This window comes from Carcharhinus amblyrhynchos, chromosome 6 (assembly GCF_965287045.1).
Source record: "Carcharhinus amblyrhynchos chromosome 6, sCarAmb.v2.hapA, whole genome shotgun sequence".
NCBI classification, from domain to species: domain Eukaryota; kingdom Metazoa; phylum Chordata; class Chondrichthyes; order Carcharhiniformes; family Carcharhinidae; genus Carcharhinus; species Carcharhinus amblyrhynchos.
In genome coordinates, this window is record NC_137329.1 from 13,096,762 (window position 1) to 13,114,054 (window position 17,293).

At 44.1% G+C, this 17,293-nt stretch overlaps 1 protein-coding gene across 2 annotated transcripts in view; it reads right to left on the bottom strand.

Annotated features, from left to right (window-relative positions):
• Window positions 1-17,293, bottom strand: part of prmt3 (protein arginine methyltransferase 3) — a 206,019-nt gene that overhangs the window by 182,300 nt on the left and 6,426 nt on the right. For both annotated transcript variants that reach the window (XM_080191539.1, XM_080191538.1), the window contains exons 3-7: window positions 13,290-13,372; window positions 12,657-12,706; window positions 7,107-7,209; window positions 3,963-4,134; window positions 738-882 (exon numbers count right to left, since the gene is read on the bottom strand). In XM_080191539.1, coding sequence (XP_080047665.1) covers window positions 738-882; window positions 3,963-4,134; window positions 7,107-7,209; window positions 12,657-12,706; window positions 13,290-13,372 — 553 coding nt within the window. The remainder of the gene's footprint in view (window positions 1-737; window positions 883-3,962; window positions 4,135-7,106; window positions 7,210-12,656; window positions 12,707-13,289; window positions 13,373-17,293) is intronic.

The window sequence follows — 17,293 nt, forward strand, 5'->3', positions numbered from 1 at the left end:
TTCCCGGCGTCGGTTACTGCCTGCATGGAGTTTGCATGCTCTCCCCATGTCTGTATGGGTTTCTTCTGGTGCTCCCACCCCAAAGATGTACAGGTTGGAAGGATTGACCATGTTAAATTGTCCCTTAGTGCCTCAAGGTGTGTAGGTTAGCTGGATTAGCCATGGGGAATGGGCTAGAGGGATAGGAGAGGGGAGAGGGCCTGGGTAAGATACTATGTCGGTGCAGACTCAATAGACCAATTGGCCTCTTCTGCACTGTGGAGCTTCTACAATTCTATGATTCTCGCAGCAAGCTCTTGACACTTAACACACGAGAATAAGGAGCTAATTTGTGCGGCGTTGGGCAAGTTTCAATCCACTTGGGGCAGACAGTCAAAGAGTATAGAAGGCGGCCATTAGGTCTGCACCAACCACAATCCCACCTAGGCCCTATTCCCCATAACCCCATGCATTTGCCCAAGCTAGTCCTCCTCACACTAAGGGGCAACTTAGCGTGGCCAATCCACCTAACCCGCACACCTTTGGGGTGTGGGGAGAAACCGGAGCACCCAGAGGAAACCCACACAGACACGGGGAGAACGTGCAAACTCCGCGCAACGGAAGAAAAGGAGCCACGATCGGGTCAAAGAAAATGCCACAAAACGTGGTTCACCTTCTGAGCCCAGGAAAGGGCTAGCATTTTCTATTGTTTGCGTTTGAAAACCGCACCCGGTGGGGCTGTTTGATCGCAACCTCACCTTTAGCATTTCCTCATGTATACCATAGTGCCCGTAAGAGCTGAAGTAGACACTGTCCTCATCTTCCCGCAGGTCTGCTACAGCGTTTGTGGCTGATGTACCAGTTCTGGCATCTGCATTTACCACGAAATCCTGCACATATTGTCTGTAATCAATTTAAAACACACCCTTGAGGCACGTTCACTGAACCACACAAGACAAAATCCCACAACAATAGAAGTTTTCCAGTCAACTTCAAGCCTTTTGATGCTCTGACACCCTCTGGTGGTTCAGCAGCCAAACTGCAGCTCTCCCCCCCTAGTCACAGCCAATTATCAGTGCGCTCACAGGATACCAACACAAAGGATATGCAAATTTTAATTGCAATAAAAGCAGCTGTTCAAATAAATCTTATTACAGCGCAACAGCTGCTGCAAAAATTCAGTCGCAATATTTAAAGTCTTGTGTGAGTTTGTCTGCTGTAAACAAATAATTTGATGGTTGTGGGGGGGAACATATTCATCTCTGTGGAGTCTCGGATGTGGTGCGGATCAAAGGAGAACGTTCAGTTTCCTCCTTGGAAACAGGGCCTGCACAAACAAAGCTGGTCAGCATCCAGAGTGGGGCTGCAGTGTTTAACATTTCCTTCGTGCGACCTCATCAGTAGCGATTTCATTAAAAACAAAGTTAAGAAACACTCTGCCTAATTTGAATCGACTGCAAAAAACTAGCAAAATATTACTTTCCTTAAATTATTCGTGCCTGGGACGTGGGCATCACTGGCTACGTCAGTTCACGTATATAGGCAAAGGTACAATTGCAAGGTAAGTGCAGATTAGAACGTGAAGAATTTTTCATGTTCTCCTAATCGGGAATCGAACCCGGGTACCTGGCACTGTGAGGCAGCAGTGCTAACCACTGTGCCACCATGCCGCCCTTATCACTGTGCCACCCTATCACATACAACACTTCAGCCCCTGCCCACAGCACCTTCCCATGCAATCGCAGAAGGTGCAACACCTGCCCCCTTTACCTGCTCCCTGCTCACCATCCCAGGTCCTAAACATCACTTTCGGATGAAGCAGCGTTTCACACGCGCCTCCTTCAATCTGATCTATTGCATTCGCTGCTCCCAATGCGGTCTACTCCACATCGGAGAGACCCAATGCAGACTGGGCGACCGCTTTGCTGGAACACCTTCAGTCCCACTGCAAGCAGGACCCAGAGCTTTGTAAAAGCAAAACACTGCGGATGCTGAGAATCCTTCTTTCTCTCTTCCATTTTTCCACACCTCCATTCCTGCTCTCCTTCTTGCCCCACACCCCACAGCCCCCGTACCCCCCTCACCCCTCCCCTCCCCTCTCCTCTCCTCCCCCACCTATGTTTCAGGCCAACTGCCTTAACTATCTGTACTCTGATTTGTTATTCACACATGATAATCTCTTAATGGACACTTTTAGCATCTTTCTTAATCTCTCAGTTACAACACCCCCCCCCCCACCCACCCTCTCCCCCACTCCCCCTCCCCACCCACCCACCCACCCTCTCAACCCAATCCCCCTCCCCACCCATCCACCCACCCTCTCAACCCAATCCCCCTCCCCACCCACCCACCCTCTCAACCCAATCCCCCTCCCCACCCACCCACCCTCTCAACCCAATCCCCCTCCCCACCCACCCACCCTCTCAACCCAATCCCCCTCCCCACCCACCCACCACCCCCTCAACCCACTCGCCCTCCACACCCACCACCCCTCGCCCGACCCCCATAGTATAGATCTTTTCTGATTTTCTTCGCCCTTAGCTCTGGTGAAGAGTCATCCAGACTTGAAACGTTGGTTCTATTCTCTCCCCACAATGCTGTCAGACTTGCTGAGATTTTCCAGCATTTTCTTTTTTTTGTTTTAGATTCCAGCATCCACAGTATTTTGCTTTTATCTTGGTGCTGGGTGTCCATCTAATTCTGAGGCCTGTGGGATGGCCATCAGATTAAGAGCCGCTAGAGATGTTCTAATACTGAGGAGGATGGGTCCTCAGTATTAGAACATCAGATCCATTCCCTCTCCAGCCGATTATTATCCCATCTGAAAAAACTTCTCCACTAGCTAATCATTCAAACACTGCCCCAAACTCCACTCAGTAAAAGTTCAGCATCTCATACAATACTAAAAAGACACCTACTTGAGTGGAATTGTTAAAATAGTAGACAGGAAGCTTTTATATGGATGTGTTAATATATCAATATCAGTGCAATTTCTGAGCAGTAGGGTATCATTCTCACCTTACATAAAATGTTACACATGCAGAAACAGTTGGGATTCTTGACGTGACAGTTCCATGGTGTCAAAAACCCAGGGATCATCCTCCTCAGTATGAGGAGATCTCTACCTGCTCTTATCTGATAGTCATAAAAGCTACCTCAGCATCGGATAGGCACTGCTGCCTCAAAGCCGCAGGGACCAGGGTTCAATTCCGGCCTTGGGTAATTGTCTATTTGGAGTTTGCACGTTCTCCCCACGTCTCCATGGGTTTCCTCCGGGTGCTCTCCCAGTCCAAGAATGAGCAGGTTAGGTGGATTGGCCATCCTAAATTGCCCCTTAGGTGACAGGAGAAACTAGCAGGGTAAATCCATGGCATTATGGGGATGAAGTTGGGCGGGATTCTTGTTGGCGCCGGCTTGATGGGCCAAATGGCCTCTTTCTGCACTGTAAGGATTCTGTGATTCCACATCCAGCACAGTTGTTCTATTATGCATTGTCATTCCTGATGGAGATTAGACACAGGAACTGATACAGGTGTTAACATGGCCTGTACTGTGACCATCGGCACATATACAGTTAGGAAAAATCTATAACCAACTGGGACTTGGGTTGTGAATTCGACAGACTTTAATATTTTATTCAAAATATTTTATGGATCTTTTCCAATTCATTAAAAGATTGTAAATTGAACGTCTAAGGTCAAGTTGGGATCTCTCCTTGCCAGAACCTGCTCCAAGATCAGTCTGGACTTAATACAAGGGACATTCCTTTAAATGAAATTCCACTGCATTCAGATTTTTCATAATAGTGCCACTTTTATTTTATTTTGTCATTAAAGAATTAGGGAACCAATTCCCTTGTCCAGCCAGGCAGGACATTGCTGACAATGATGCCATAGACTGCATCTGCCCATTGTGCAGAGGTGCCCCCCCTAGTGTTGTAGCTCAATACATGCAACCGTTGAGAAAAAAAATAATAAACACACCTCATTTTCTCAAAATCGTTCATAATCCTTTCGAAAGCTGCTTCAGCCTCCTCCGCCCTCTTCTCCGCTTCTTGTAGGCGCTGAAGTTGGGCTGCTCGGGTCGGGCTCTCCACATCCCTCCGTGCTGGTGGACAAGTTTGCCCCCCCACTCCTTCCCAAAACTCATCAACATCTGCAAAGAAGATATCCATGAGCAGGGCTGTTGACTAAACACGACTACCACAAACGCTTACACAGCTGGATTCGTAGCTGGAGGAGCTGCGATACCTGATAATCAGCAACACCAACCGTGTAAATTGTAACAAGCTAGGACACACACAGACAGACACAGAGACGCATATATTCAGAGAGAGACACACATGCAGAGAGACAAAGACATACAGACAGAAAGACACAGACCCACACACACACACAGAGAACCACCACCCACAGACACACGCACACTAACACAGGCACACACGCAGACACAGATTCCAAGTGACTCCAGACACACAGCAAAGTGACTGACTCTTAACTGCCTTCTGGAACGGCCAAACAAGTCACTCAGTTCTAGGGCAATTACAGATAGACAACAAAACTTTAATTCCATTTCTCTCCACAGATGCTGCCGGACCTGCTGAGTTTATTCAGCACTTTCAATTTTTAATTTCGGAATTCCATCATCATTCCCACAAAGAAGCAACTGGGAACAACCAGGCTCCCCACCTCCCCCCTCCACCCCACTGCTCTGATAACCCAGTCGTGACAAATTCCACCGTGAACGGTGCAACATTGGTCTATTATGTCGGAATTATGGATGAAACTGTTAACAACGATTACACAAATTAATTTTATGTGTCACATTTAGTGGATATCATAGCTAATATAAATAGACACGCTAAAACATTTGTCCAGTGAATGGCTGCAGGCTAAAAATTACACATTGTCATTGTGTCCCAGCCATTGGTTCAAGAATTTTTTCCATCAGTTTAAAGGAAGTGTTTATAATGTGCTGTTGTGTGGTGAGTGTTGTAATTATTGCATTGAAGCATTAATACAATCTATACAAAATTCTAATTTTTCTGTATATTTGTGCTCAAGGCAAGGGACGGCAACATAACGAACACGGTGGCACAGTGATTAGCACTGCTACCTCACAGCATTCGGGACTCGGGTTCAATACCAGCCTTGGGTGACTGTTTGTGCAGAGTCTGCACATTCTCCTTATTATTACCCTTATTATATAAAAAAAAGCTCTGGTTTCACTCTCAACTGATGCTGCCTGAACTGCGGCTGATTATTTTTACCCCGCAGCTACACAATGGACAAATGTTTTGTTGTGCCGAGTTGTGTTGTGGTATCCAGTAAATGTGACATGTAAAATTAAGTTGTGTAATCTCAGCAGCTCTGGCACCATCTGTAAGGAGAGAAAAGAGCTGACCCACTGTCAAAGCTAAAATGCAACTATGCCTTTTAGCTTTGGCAAAGGGTCATCTGGACTCGAAACATCAGCTCTTTTCTCTCCTTCCAGATGCTGCCAGACCTGCGGAGATTTTCCAGCATTTTCTCCTTTGGTTTCAGATTCCAGCATCTGCAGTCATTTGCTTTTAACTTATGTCATCATTTTTAACAATTTCATCCATAATTCTGGCATAACAGAAGGGTGGCACGGTGGCCCAGTGGTTAGCACTGCTGCCTCACAGTGCTAGAAACACTGGTTCAATTGCTGGCTTGGGTCACCGTCTGTGCGAGTCTGCACCTTCTCCCCGGTCTGCCTGGGTTTTCTCCAGGTGCTCCAGTTTCCTCCCATAGTCTGAAAGACGTGCTGGTTAGACGCATTGGCCATGCTAAATTCTCCACCAGAGTATGACGACTAGGGGACTTTCACAGTAACTTCATTGCAGTGTTAATGTAAGCCTACTTGTGACACTGGTAAATAAACTTCAATTTCCAGCATTTTCTATTTTCATTATGAATTTTGAATTTGTTGGATAAGCCATCTATCCAAGCTTATGTTCAGGAGTGCAACTGTGTGCCCAATATTAAACGATATGACAGTGTCATCAGTAAACGATCGGAACTTGACAAGATATGTTTCTTTTGTGATCTCAAGCCCACATCATTAATCTTGCAGCAAGTAGACTGATAAAAAATTTGGTGATTTCTAAAAGTTAAATTTTTAGTCACAACCTGTCCTGGTCCTCCCATGTCCACACTATAGTTAAGAAAGCCTACCAATGCTTCGACTTTCTCAGAAATCTAAGGAAATTTGGCATGTCAGCTACGACTCTCACCAACTTTTACAGATGCACCATAGAAAGCATTCTTTCTGGTTGTACCACAGCTTAGAATGGCTCCTGCTCTGCCCAAGACCACAAGAAACTACAAAAGGTCATGAACGTAGCCCAATCCATCATACAAACCAGCCTCCCATCCATTGACTCTGTCTATACTTTCCGCACTGCCTCAGAAAGCAGCCAGTATAATTAGGGACGGCATGTACCCTGGGCATTCTCTCTTCCACCTTCTTCCATTGGGAAAAAGATCCAAAAATCTGAGGTCACGTAGCAAGTGACTCAAGAACAGATTCATCCCTGCTGCCATCACACTTTTGAATGGATCTACCTTATATTAAGCTGATCTTTCTCTACACCCTAGCTATGACTATAACACTACATTCTGCACCCTCTCATTTCCTTCTTTATGAACAGTATGCTTTGTCTATATAGCGTGCAAGAAACAATACACTTCACTGCGGCAATAATAAATCAGCTCTAGGTCAATAATTGCACCTCACAAGTCTTTTGAGTAAAACCTAGTTGTATGTCTCCTTTGCCTCCCCAGCATTCACAAGTGGGCCTCCAACTACTACAGGGACCAACTTCTGGGCCATTACTCACTGCTAGTTATCAGAATTCGTCACGACCATAACTGACATGGTCAACGAGAACTCAGGTCAAGACTGTGCCAAAACTGCAGGACAACCCCTAGAGAAACAATTAAAAACCACCCAATTTAATAGCCCCCTTCATATTGGTCATTAAACAGAACACTAATGGTGGGACCCTTTCTAAAAAGTAAAGAGTTTGAGCAATTTTGAGACACTGCACAAAATATTAAATTCAATTCCCTCATAATACAGAAGAAGATGAAGGTGATTCATACCAAATTGGAGCAGAAGATCGTCAGTGGAGGGTGGTTTCATATATTCTTCATTATCCCAAGGGATTTGATCCAACGTGGACCTGAAATATTCTGCAGAAGGTTTCTGTGTAAAAGATGAAACAGTAACGATTATTCTCTTTGTTTCATTGCATTAAGTACAATGTAAAATTTCTAATAGATTTTACTGCAATAAATACACCTATACGGTTTCGCACTTTGATCCAATTTCACACTTGATTCAAATCTGTTCACTGCCTCGCTCACTGACTTCCCCTGATAATGCCATTTTTCAGTTTTATCATCAGGGCATTCGCATCCGAAAGGACACGGCCATTAAATGCGGTTTATTTCCAAGTTGGAAAGACCATCCAAGAAGTGGGACTGAGAAATTCAACATGTTTGAAGTGTCGAAGATACAAGTCTGTGTCCATACTCATTTCACTCAGAGAACCAAACAGCCTGGGGACTACAATATAGTCAACACTCTGTTTGTATAGGTTTGTTCTGCCAGCTCATGTGTTTGAATATAAGCTGCGTCAAGATCTTTCAACAAAATAAAGATTTAAGAATGGGATGCAGTAAAGGTTAAACACGTTTGGATAGAATAAAGTTTGAAAAATGGGATGAAAGAGGAACTGGTAAGAATGGAGCTGTCCAAAAGTGTTTTTGATATGTGAATAAGCGGTGGCTCCGTGGTTAGCACTGTTGCCTCAAAGCGCAAGGGGTCCAGGTTCAATACTGGCCTTGGGTGACTGTATGTGTGCAGTTTGCACATTCTCCCCGTATCTGCAAGAGTTTCTCTGGGTGCTCCGGTTTCCTCCCACAGTACAAAGATGTGCAGGTTAGGTTGATTGGTCATGCTAAATTGACTCTAGTGTCAGGGATTAACAGAGTAAATATGTGGGGTTACGGGAATAGGGCCCGAGTGGGATCGTGATCCGTACAGACTTGATGGTCCGAATGGCCTCCTTCTGAACTGTAGGGATTCTCACAGTGGTGAGCACTGTTGCCTCACAGAGCCTGGGACCGGCATTCAATTCTGGCGTCAGGTGTCTACTTCTGTGGTGTTTGCACATTTTCCCTGTGTCTGCGAGGGTTTCTTCCCACCGTCCAAAAACGTGCAGATAAGGTGGATTGGCCATGCTAAATTGCCCCTTAGCGTCAGGGAGATTAGCAGGGTAAATACATGGAATTACGTGGATAGAGTCTGGATGGGATTGTTGTCAGTGCAGACTCAATGGGCAAATAACCTCCTTCTGCATTGTAGAGATTCTGTGATTCTATGAATTCATTTAGCAGCACACAAATAAACGTTCACTTAAGTGACTGTGGGAAATAGTGGAGTCTAGAATTTTAGGTGTTAAGACTGTAGAAGGGATGAGTTCAAAATGGAGATACAAGAATACAATTAAAAAAAATACAATTGATTCCAGAGATGGGGGACTGGTAATATGAAGAGAGACTGAGTGGGTTAGGATTATATTCAATAGAGTTCAAAAAAATGAGGGGGATCTTAGAGAAACATAAAAAATTCAAACAGGACTCAACAGGAAGGATGTTCCCAAAGCAGGAATCATAGTCTAAGGATACGGAGTAAACCTTTTAGGAGATGAGGAAAAGTTTCTTTACCCAGAGAGTGATTAGCCTGCAGAATTCTCTACCACACTGAACAGTGGAGGCCAAAACATTGTATATTTGCAAGGAGTTAGATATAACTGTTGGCATGAAAGGGATCAAAGGATATGGGTGGAAGGTGGGATCAGGCCATTGGGTCGATTTGATTTGATTTATCATTGTCACATGTATTAACAAACAGTGAAAAGTGTTGTTTCTTGCACGCTATACAAACATACCGTTCATAGAGAAGGAAACGAGACAGTGTAGAATGTAGTGTTACAGTCATAGCTAGGGTGTAGAGAAAGATCAACTAAACGCAAGGTAAGTCCATTCAAAAGTCTGACAGCAGCAAGGGAGAAGTTGTTCTTGAGTTGGTCGAAATGTGACCTCAGACTTTTGTATCTTTTTCCCAAAGGAAGAAGGTGAAAGAGAAAATGTCCAGGGTGTGTGGAGTCCTTAATTATGCTGGCTGCTTTGCTGATGCAGCGGGAAGTGTAGAGAGAGTCAATGGATGGGAGGCTGGTTTACATGACAGATTGGGCTACGTTCACAACCTTTTGTAGATCCTTGCAGTCTTGGCCATACCAAGCTGTGCTACAACCAGAAAGAATGCTTTCTATGGTGCATCTGTTAAAGTTGGTGACAGTCGTAGCTGACATGCCAAATTTCCTTAGAGGTAGGAGTTGGATGATCAGCCATGATCATGCTGAATGGCCCAGCAGGATCGAAGAGCCAAAGGGCCACCTCCTGCTCCTATTTTCTACGTTTCTCAGCATGTCCAGTTTTAAGTTTTGCCTATCTCATTAAGGTGATGGCTATTTACAGCTACCCATAACAATCAATCAGTAACAAAAACAGAAAATGCTGGAAAATCTCAGCAGGTCTGAGAGCATCTGTGGAGAGAGAATGGAACCAACGTTGAGTCCGAGTGACCCTTCGTTAGAGCTGAGGACAAAGAAAATCAGAAAAGACTAATACTATGATGGTGGGGGGGAGTGGGGGGGGAGCTGTATAAGGACAAAGGGAATGTAAATGAGGATAAAGTCAGCTGAGAAATGTGCTAAAAGTGCCCATTAAGAGATCAGAATGTGTGAATGGCAGAACACAGGTACAGGTGGTTAAGGCAGTTGGCATGAAAGGTGGGGAGGGGATGGGGCACAAGGAGAGCGGGAATGGAGATGTGGAAAAATGGAAGAGAGAAAGAAGGATAGGAAGCACCCACAGTATTTTGCTTTTAATCAATCAGTAGGCCATTACAAGAACCTAAGAAGTAGTAGGTGTGAGCCAAATGGCCCCTAGAACATGCTCCACCATTCAGCAAGATCATGGCCAGTCTTTGACCCCAATTCCATCCTCCTGCATTATCCTTCGTGGACAACTATGAACTGCAGTCTTGAACATACTCAACACCTGAGCTCTCCAGGTGGAGAATTCCAAAGATTCACAACGCTCAAATTCTTGCTGATCTTGGTCCTAAATGGTGGACCCCTCTTTCTGAAACCGTGACATTGTATCGTAAATTCTACATGCAGGGGAAACATGTTTCAGCATCTAACCAATCAAGCCCCTTAAGAATTTTATGTTCCAAATACATCACCTCTCAAGGAAATGCAGGTTTAGTCTACTCAATTGCTCCTTGCAAGACCTCATCCCAGGAACCAGTCCTGCAAACATCTGTCACACTCTTTCAAGCGCTATTATATCTGTCCTTGGATTAAAAAACCAAAGCCTCGCACATATATTATTTACCACATGCGGCACAGTGGTTAGCATTGCTGCCTCACAGCACCAGGAACCTGGTTCGATTCTTGACTTGGGTCACTGTCTGTGCAGAGTCTGCACGCTCTCCCGTGTCTCCATGGGTTTCTTCCAGGTGCTCCGGTTTCCTTCCATAGTCCACAAGACATGGTGGTTAGGTGCATTGACCATGTTAGGTTCTCCCTCAGTGTACCCGAACAGGCGCCGGAGTGAGGCGAATCAGGGATTTTCACAGTAACTTCATTATGGTGTTAATGAAGCCTACTTATGACACTAAAAACGAACTAAATAAACTAAACTACCAAGACTAATAGTTATGAAAGTATGTTGCCTACAATGTGTTTACAACTGAATATCTTTGGATAACATCAAGCATTTAGAGTATGATGTTCGCAGTGTTTGAACACAATTGTGGACCTGTCTACAATTCCATTCCAATATATAAAATTCCCGATCCAGCAGACACTGCTCTCTTTGATTGTGGATTCTTCGCTGGTCAGCACTAAACAAAGCCAAGTTAATTTTGCCAAATTTCACCCAGCAACAATCAGTATTATCATCTTTAACACGTAGGATTTTGCTCGGGATTAGTGACTTTTTTTTTAAACAATTCATTTATGGGATGAGGACATCACTAGCTAGTCCAGCATTTATTGACCATTCCTAATTGCTCTGGAGGTGTTGAGCTGCCTTCTTTCACCACTGCTAGTTATGTGGTTTAGGTGCAACCAAGGTGCTATTATGGACAGAAGTCAAGGATTTAGAATATCATAAAATCTTAGTGCGGAAGAAGACCTTTTGGCCCATCGAGCCTGCATCGACCATAGTCCCATCCAGGTCCCAACCTCACAACCCCACGCATTCACCCCAGCTAGACACGCTGACAGTAAAGGACAATTTAGCATGGCCAATCCACCCAACCCACACACCTTTGGATTGAGAGGAGAAACTGGAGCACTCAGAGGAAACCCACTCAGACACAGAGAGAACATGCAAACCCTACACAGACAGTGACCCAAGCCAGGAATCGAACCCGGGTTCCTGGCATTGTGAGGCGGCAGTGTTAACCACTGTGCCACCGTGCTGCCCATAGACCCAGCGACGCCGAAGGAATGGCAATATAGTCAGGATGGTGAGTGGCTGGAGAGGAACCTCCTCAGGTGGTGGTGTTCTCCTATTTTTGCTATCCTTGTCTTTTTAATGGTAGCAGTCATGGGTCTGGAAGGTGTTGCGTCAGGACACTGAGTTCCTGCAGTGCATCTTGCAACTGGTGCACACTATTCCCACTGTTCCTTGGTGATAGGGAGAGTCAATGCTTGTGGAAGAGGTATCAATCAACGGGATGCTTTGTCCTGGATGGTGTCAGGTTTCTTGAGTGTTGTTGAAGTTGCACCAAGCAAGTGGGGAGTATTCCATCACACTCCTGACTAGTACTCTGTAGATGGTAGACAGGTTAAGGAGTTCAGGAGGTAAGTTACTCGCCACAGTATTCCTAGCCTCTGATCTTTTAACCACAGTATTTATGTGGCTAGGACTATTCTAGTTGCTAGTCAATGGTAATGTCAGGATGTTGATAGTGGAGATTCAGTGATGGCAATGACATTGAATATCAAGAGGTGATGGTTATATCCTCTCTTGTTGGGAATGGTCATTGCCTGGCACTTTTATGGTGCAAATCTCATTTGCCACTTGTCAGCTCAAGCTGGATATTGTCCAGGTCTTTGGCACAGTGGTTAGCATTGCTGCCTCACAGCACCAGGAACACAGGTTCAATACCCAGCCTGGGACATTGTCTGTGCAGATTCTGCATGTTCTTCTCGTGTCTGCGTGGGTTTCCTCCAGGTGCTCCAGTTTATTCCCACAGTCCAAAAACGTGCTGTTTAAGTGAATTGACCATGCTAACTTGCCTGAATGCCCGAAGATGTGTAGGTTAGATGGATGGTAATTGTTTGGGCTTACAGGGATAGGGTGGGAGAGAGGGCCTGGGTAAGATACTCTATCAGAGGGTCGGTGCAGACTGGATGGGCCAAATGGCTTCTTCAGCACTATAGAGGTTCTATGATTGTATGACAGTTTGTGCTTTGTAGAACAGACTATAAGGAATGTCCAAAAAGAGTTGATCATGAAGTAAAGAAAAATACACCGAAAATAATTTTCATACTCGTCAAAACTTACTGTGATTCTAATAAAATTAACAAGCTTGATGAATCCATAACAATCGAGACCTGAAAAAGAATTATATTTCCTGTTAATGCCAAAAACAACAAGGAATTCAACATTAGAGCAAAACAAAAAGATGTTATTAAACTGGAGAGAGTGCAGAAGAGATTTACAAGGATGTTGCCAGGGTTCAAGGGACTGAGTTACAGGGAGAGATTGGACAGGCTAGGACTCCTTTCTTTGGAGTGTTGGAGACCGAGAGGTGATCTTATAGACGTGTATAAGATCATGAGAGGCATGGATGGGGTTAATGCACTCAGTCTTCTGTCCCAGGGATGGGGAATCAAAAAATAGAGTGCATAGGTTTAGGTTAAGAGGGGAAAGAACTAATGGGAACCTGAGGAGCAACTCTTTTACACAGAGGGTGGTATGTTTGTGGAATGAGCTGCCAGAAGAAGTGGTTCAGGCAGCGACATTGACAACATTTAAAAGACATTTGGACAGCGACATGGATAGAAAAGGTTTAGAGGGATATGCAGGAAAATCATTAGCTTAGATGGGCACTTTGTTGGCATGGGTCAGTTTGAGCCGAAGGGCCTGTCTCCGTGCTGTAGATTCTAAGATTCTATGAACTGAAGTTTGACTTACCATGTTTGTAGACTATTTGAGTCATATCAACCTGATGCTCTGCTGTACAATGAGAAAAGGTAGCCTGGGCTGAAAGGAATAACCTGTTCGCGGAAAACAAAATTTCAATTACCAATGTGTTTAACGTTGTGAGAAACCTTGAGATTAATTACCACATTTAACTGCATCATAATTTGACATCTCAGCCATCATGAAATCCATCAACAAGGAGATGTTATTCTCCTACAATTCCTTCCCAGTTTCCTGATTCAGAGTGGCTGAGCACTTGGTCAAATATGAGTTGATTTAAGGGGAGCGGTGATGGCTTAGTGGTATTATCGCTAGACTATTAATCCAAAAACTCAGCTAATGTTCTAGGGACTCAGGTTCGAATCCCGCCACAGTGATGGTGGAATTTGAATACATTAAAACAATATCTGGAATTAAGAATCTACTAATGACTATGCAACTATTGTCAATTGTTGGAAAAACCCATCTGGTTCTCTAATGCCCTTTCGGGAAGGAAATCCTCCATCCTTATCTGGTCTGGGCTATGTTGCTGTGGCTCTGGAGCCAGTGTGGTTGACTCTTAGCTGCCCTCCAAGGGCAACTAAGGATGGGCAATAAATGCTGGCCAGCCAGCGATTCCCATGTACCACTAATGAATAAAAGAAGAGGTCAGTAAAGATTTTGTTAAGAACCCCGCGATGTTAGATGCAAAAGTATCTGTTGGGGGTGAGGGAATAAGAATGACAAAATGTTGATGTTTTAATATGATTATGTAGTGAGAGTTAAGAATTAACAATTAATGAGAAAATAATAAAAAAATTATTACAGAAAATCAGCTTCCTTCTCTCTTACAAAGGCCTTACCAAAATCCACGTAGACAACACCTACTGCCCTACCTTCATCAATCATCTTCGTCACTTCCTCGAAAAACTCGATCAAGTTCATGAGATACAACATCCCCTTCACAAAACCATGTTGCCTCTCACTAACACGTCCACTTATCTCCAAGTGGGGATAAATCCTGTCTCAAAGAATCCTCTCCAATAATTTCCCTACCAGTGATGTAAGGCTCACCAACCTGTAATTACCTGGATTATTCTTGCTACCCTTCTTAAACAAAGGAACAACACTGGCTATTCTCTAATCCTCTGGGACCTCCCCCTGTAGCCAGTGAGGATAGAAAGATTTCTCACAGGGCCCCAGCAATTTCCTCTCTTGCCTCTCATTATTCTGGGGTATATCCCATCAGGCCGAGGACTTGTCTATTTTAATGTTTCTCAAGAACACCAATACCTCCACCTTTTTGATCTCAACATGACTCAAACTATCTACACATCCTTTCCCAGACTCATCATCCATCAAGTCCTTCTCTTTGGTGAATACTGACGCAAAGTACTCATTTAATATCACATCCATTTCCTCTGGCTCCACACATAGATTCCATCCCCATGTCCTTGAGTGGGCCAACCCTCTTCCTGGCTACTCTCTTGCACCTTCTCTTACTGTCCATAATCAGTCTGTTTACTGAAAAAGCTGTGTGTGTTTCTTAACCCTGAATGTGTGAACTATTAGATGCGTGAACAGCAGCAAGCTTATGTTGAGTTTAAATAGAAGATTATTTCTTCGCGCATTCACCCCAAAAATATCACAGTATGTCAATCTTCACCCACTCACACTCAAGGAAAATACAGTATTTTTTATTCATTCATTTTTCTTATTCATTCATGTGACATGGGTGTCACTGGCTGGCCAGCATTTATCACCCATCCCTAGTTACCAATGAGAAGGTGGTGCTGAGCTGCCTTCCTGAATCATTGCAGTCTATGATCTGTGGATTGACCCACAATGCTGTTAGGGAGGGAATTCCAGGATTTTGACCCAGCAACAGTGAAGGAACAGCAATGTATTTCCAAGTCAGGATGGTGAGTGGCTTGGAGGGGAACTTGCAGGTGATGGTACTCTCATTTATCTGCTGCCCTTGACCTTCTAGATAGGAGTGGTTGGGGGTTTGGAAGGTGCTGTCTTAGGATCTTTGGTGAATTGCTGCAGTGCTTCTTGTAGATAGTTACACACTGCTGCTACTCAGCGTTGGTGGTGGAGGGATTGAACGTTTGTAGATGTGGTGCCAAACAAGTGGGCTGCTTTGTCGTGGATGGTGTCAAGCTTCTTGAGTGTTGTTGGAGCTATACCCATCCAGGCAATTGGGGAGTATTCCATCACACTCCTGACATGTGCCTTGTAGACGGTGGATAGGCTCTGGAGAGTTAGGAGGCGAATTCAAGAGAATAGTGCACTTCTACAGCTTATGAGCAAAGAAAAAGTTTGCAATTCAAGTAATTGGCTTGGCTTGGAGAACATATTCTTCACTCCTGAAGTGTCAATAGATGAAGTTCAGGAACAGAAATGTTGCAGGATTCTCTCAATATGATGGGCTTTCTGCAGGTCACAAAGTTAGTTACGTGTCTTGTTATCAGGTGGTTGGTTTTCTGTACTGGTGAACTTGACAAAGAACAGGCTTAGGGACCTCAGGTGCTGCAGTCTCCAGATATGAAGGCATAGATGTTGCTGCTCTCTCTGCTGCTACTGTTTGCAGTTGCTGTGCTTGCAGACAACACTTTAGATCAATATGGCTGCCCTACCTCGTGGCTTCCTACAGTCCCCGTTTCCAAAGATAGTGTGTTTCAACGGATTAGCCAAAACTTGGCTATTGTTTGCTGACACTCACCAAGGAGACAACCCTCTCAAAAAAACCATCACTGTCCTGGTTCCATAACAACTCATTTAAGTAAGGAAACACATTTTGGATGGTTTCAGGAGATGAGCAATGGAATTTTAGTCTGGATGTGACCTTTTGCCCTTTTTAAGGCAGTGTGGTAATTTGAATCCAATGTCCAAATCAGATGACTCATGACAGCCATCTTTTGCAACACTTTATAAAATAAAAACCAGCTCCAGAAAATTCCACAATGACGACTAAAAGGTTATGGGTAGGTCAAGCCTTTACTGTACATGACAATTGAAAACAAGAGCGATTGACTACAAGTGGGATAAAATTCTAGATTGAGTAGTGCAGGAAAATGACAAATCATTTAAGAAACAATTAGCTACTCTTTTTTATATATATATTTGTGGGACATGGGCATTGAATGCTAGCCAGCATTTATTGTCCATCACTTAACTAAGCCATTTCAGGCTGCAGTTGAGACTCAACCTCATTTCTGTGGCTCTGCAGTCACATATAGGACAGACCAAATAAGGACGAAGATTTCCTTCCCTAAAGTGAACCAGATAGGGTTTACTAACAATTGACAATGGTTTCATGGTCATCAGTAGATTCTTAATACCAAATATTTTTTATTGAATTCAAATTGCACCATCTGTTGTGGCGGGATTCGAACCCGGGTTCCCAGAACATCAGCTGAGTTTTTGGATTAATAGTCTCGCAGTAATAGCACTAGGCCATTGCCTCCCCTCTGGAGGCAGAGGGGCTTTAGGATGTTTCTAGATGTATGAAATTCAAACATAACTATTCTGCTTTAAGCAATGGCAGAAGCACGCTAACCCTAAGTCTGGATATGGTGCAACTACACATCATGTTAAAAGTATATACTACTCAACACAGAATTCATTACTTTCCCTTGGAATCATTATCATTTGCTTTGCGCTATGTCATTTTCCAGCTGCTCCATGATCAGTCAAATTCTTGAAGTGTATTTAGAAATCTGTCAGCTAAAGTCCAGAATCTCCAATGGGACATAGATTCGAAATCTATAATTGGCTTCCTCTGTGGATGTGTTGTAACCAATAACATTGAGATGGGAGATAAATAGTTTACCACTCTCCATCCTTTAGATGGGCCTCTTGTCTGCTCAGCAGAAAAGTAATTTCATTGCGGAGTTTTGAAGAGACTCGGGCAGGTTTTACTACAGCAGGGCATCAAATAGCATCTCCACTCTGAATACAGTAGGGAGGGCTTGCTGCAACTGTACAGGGCACTGGTGAGGCCGCAGCTGGAG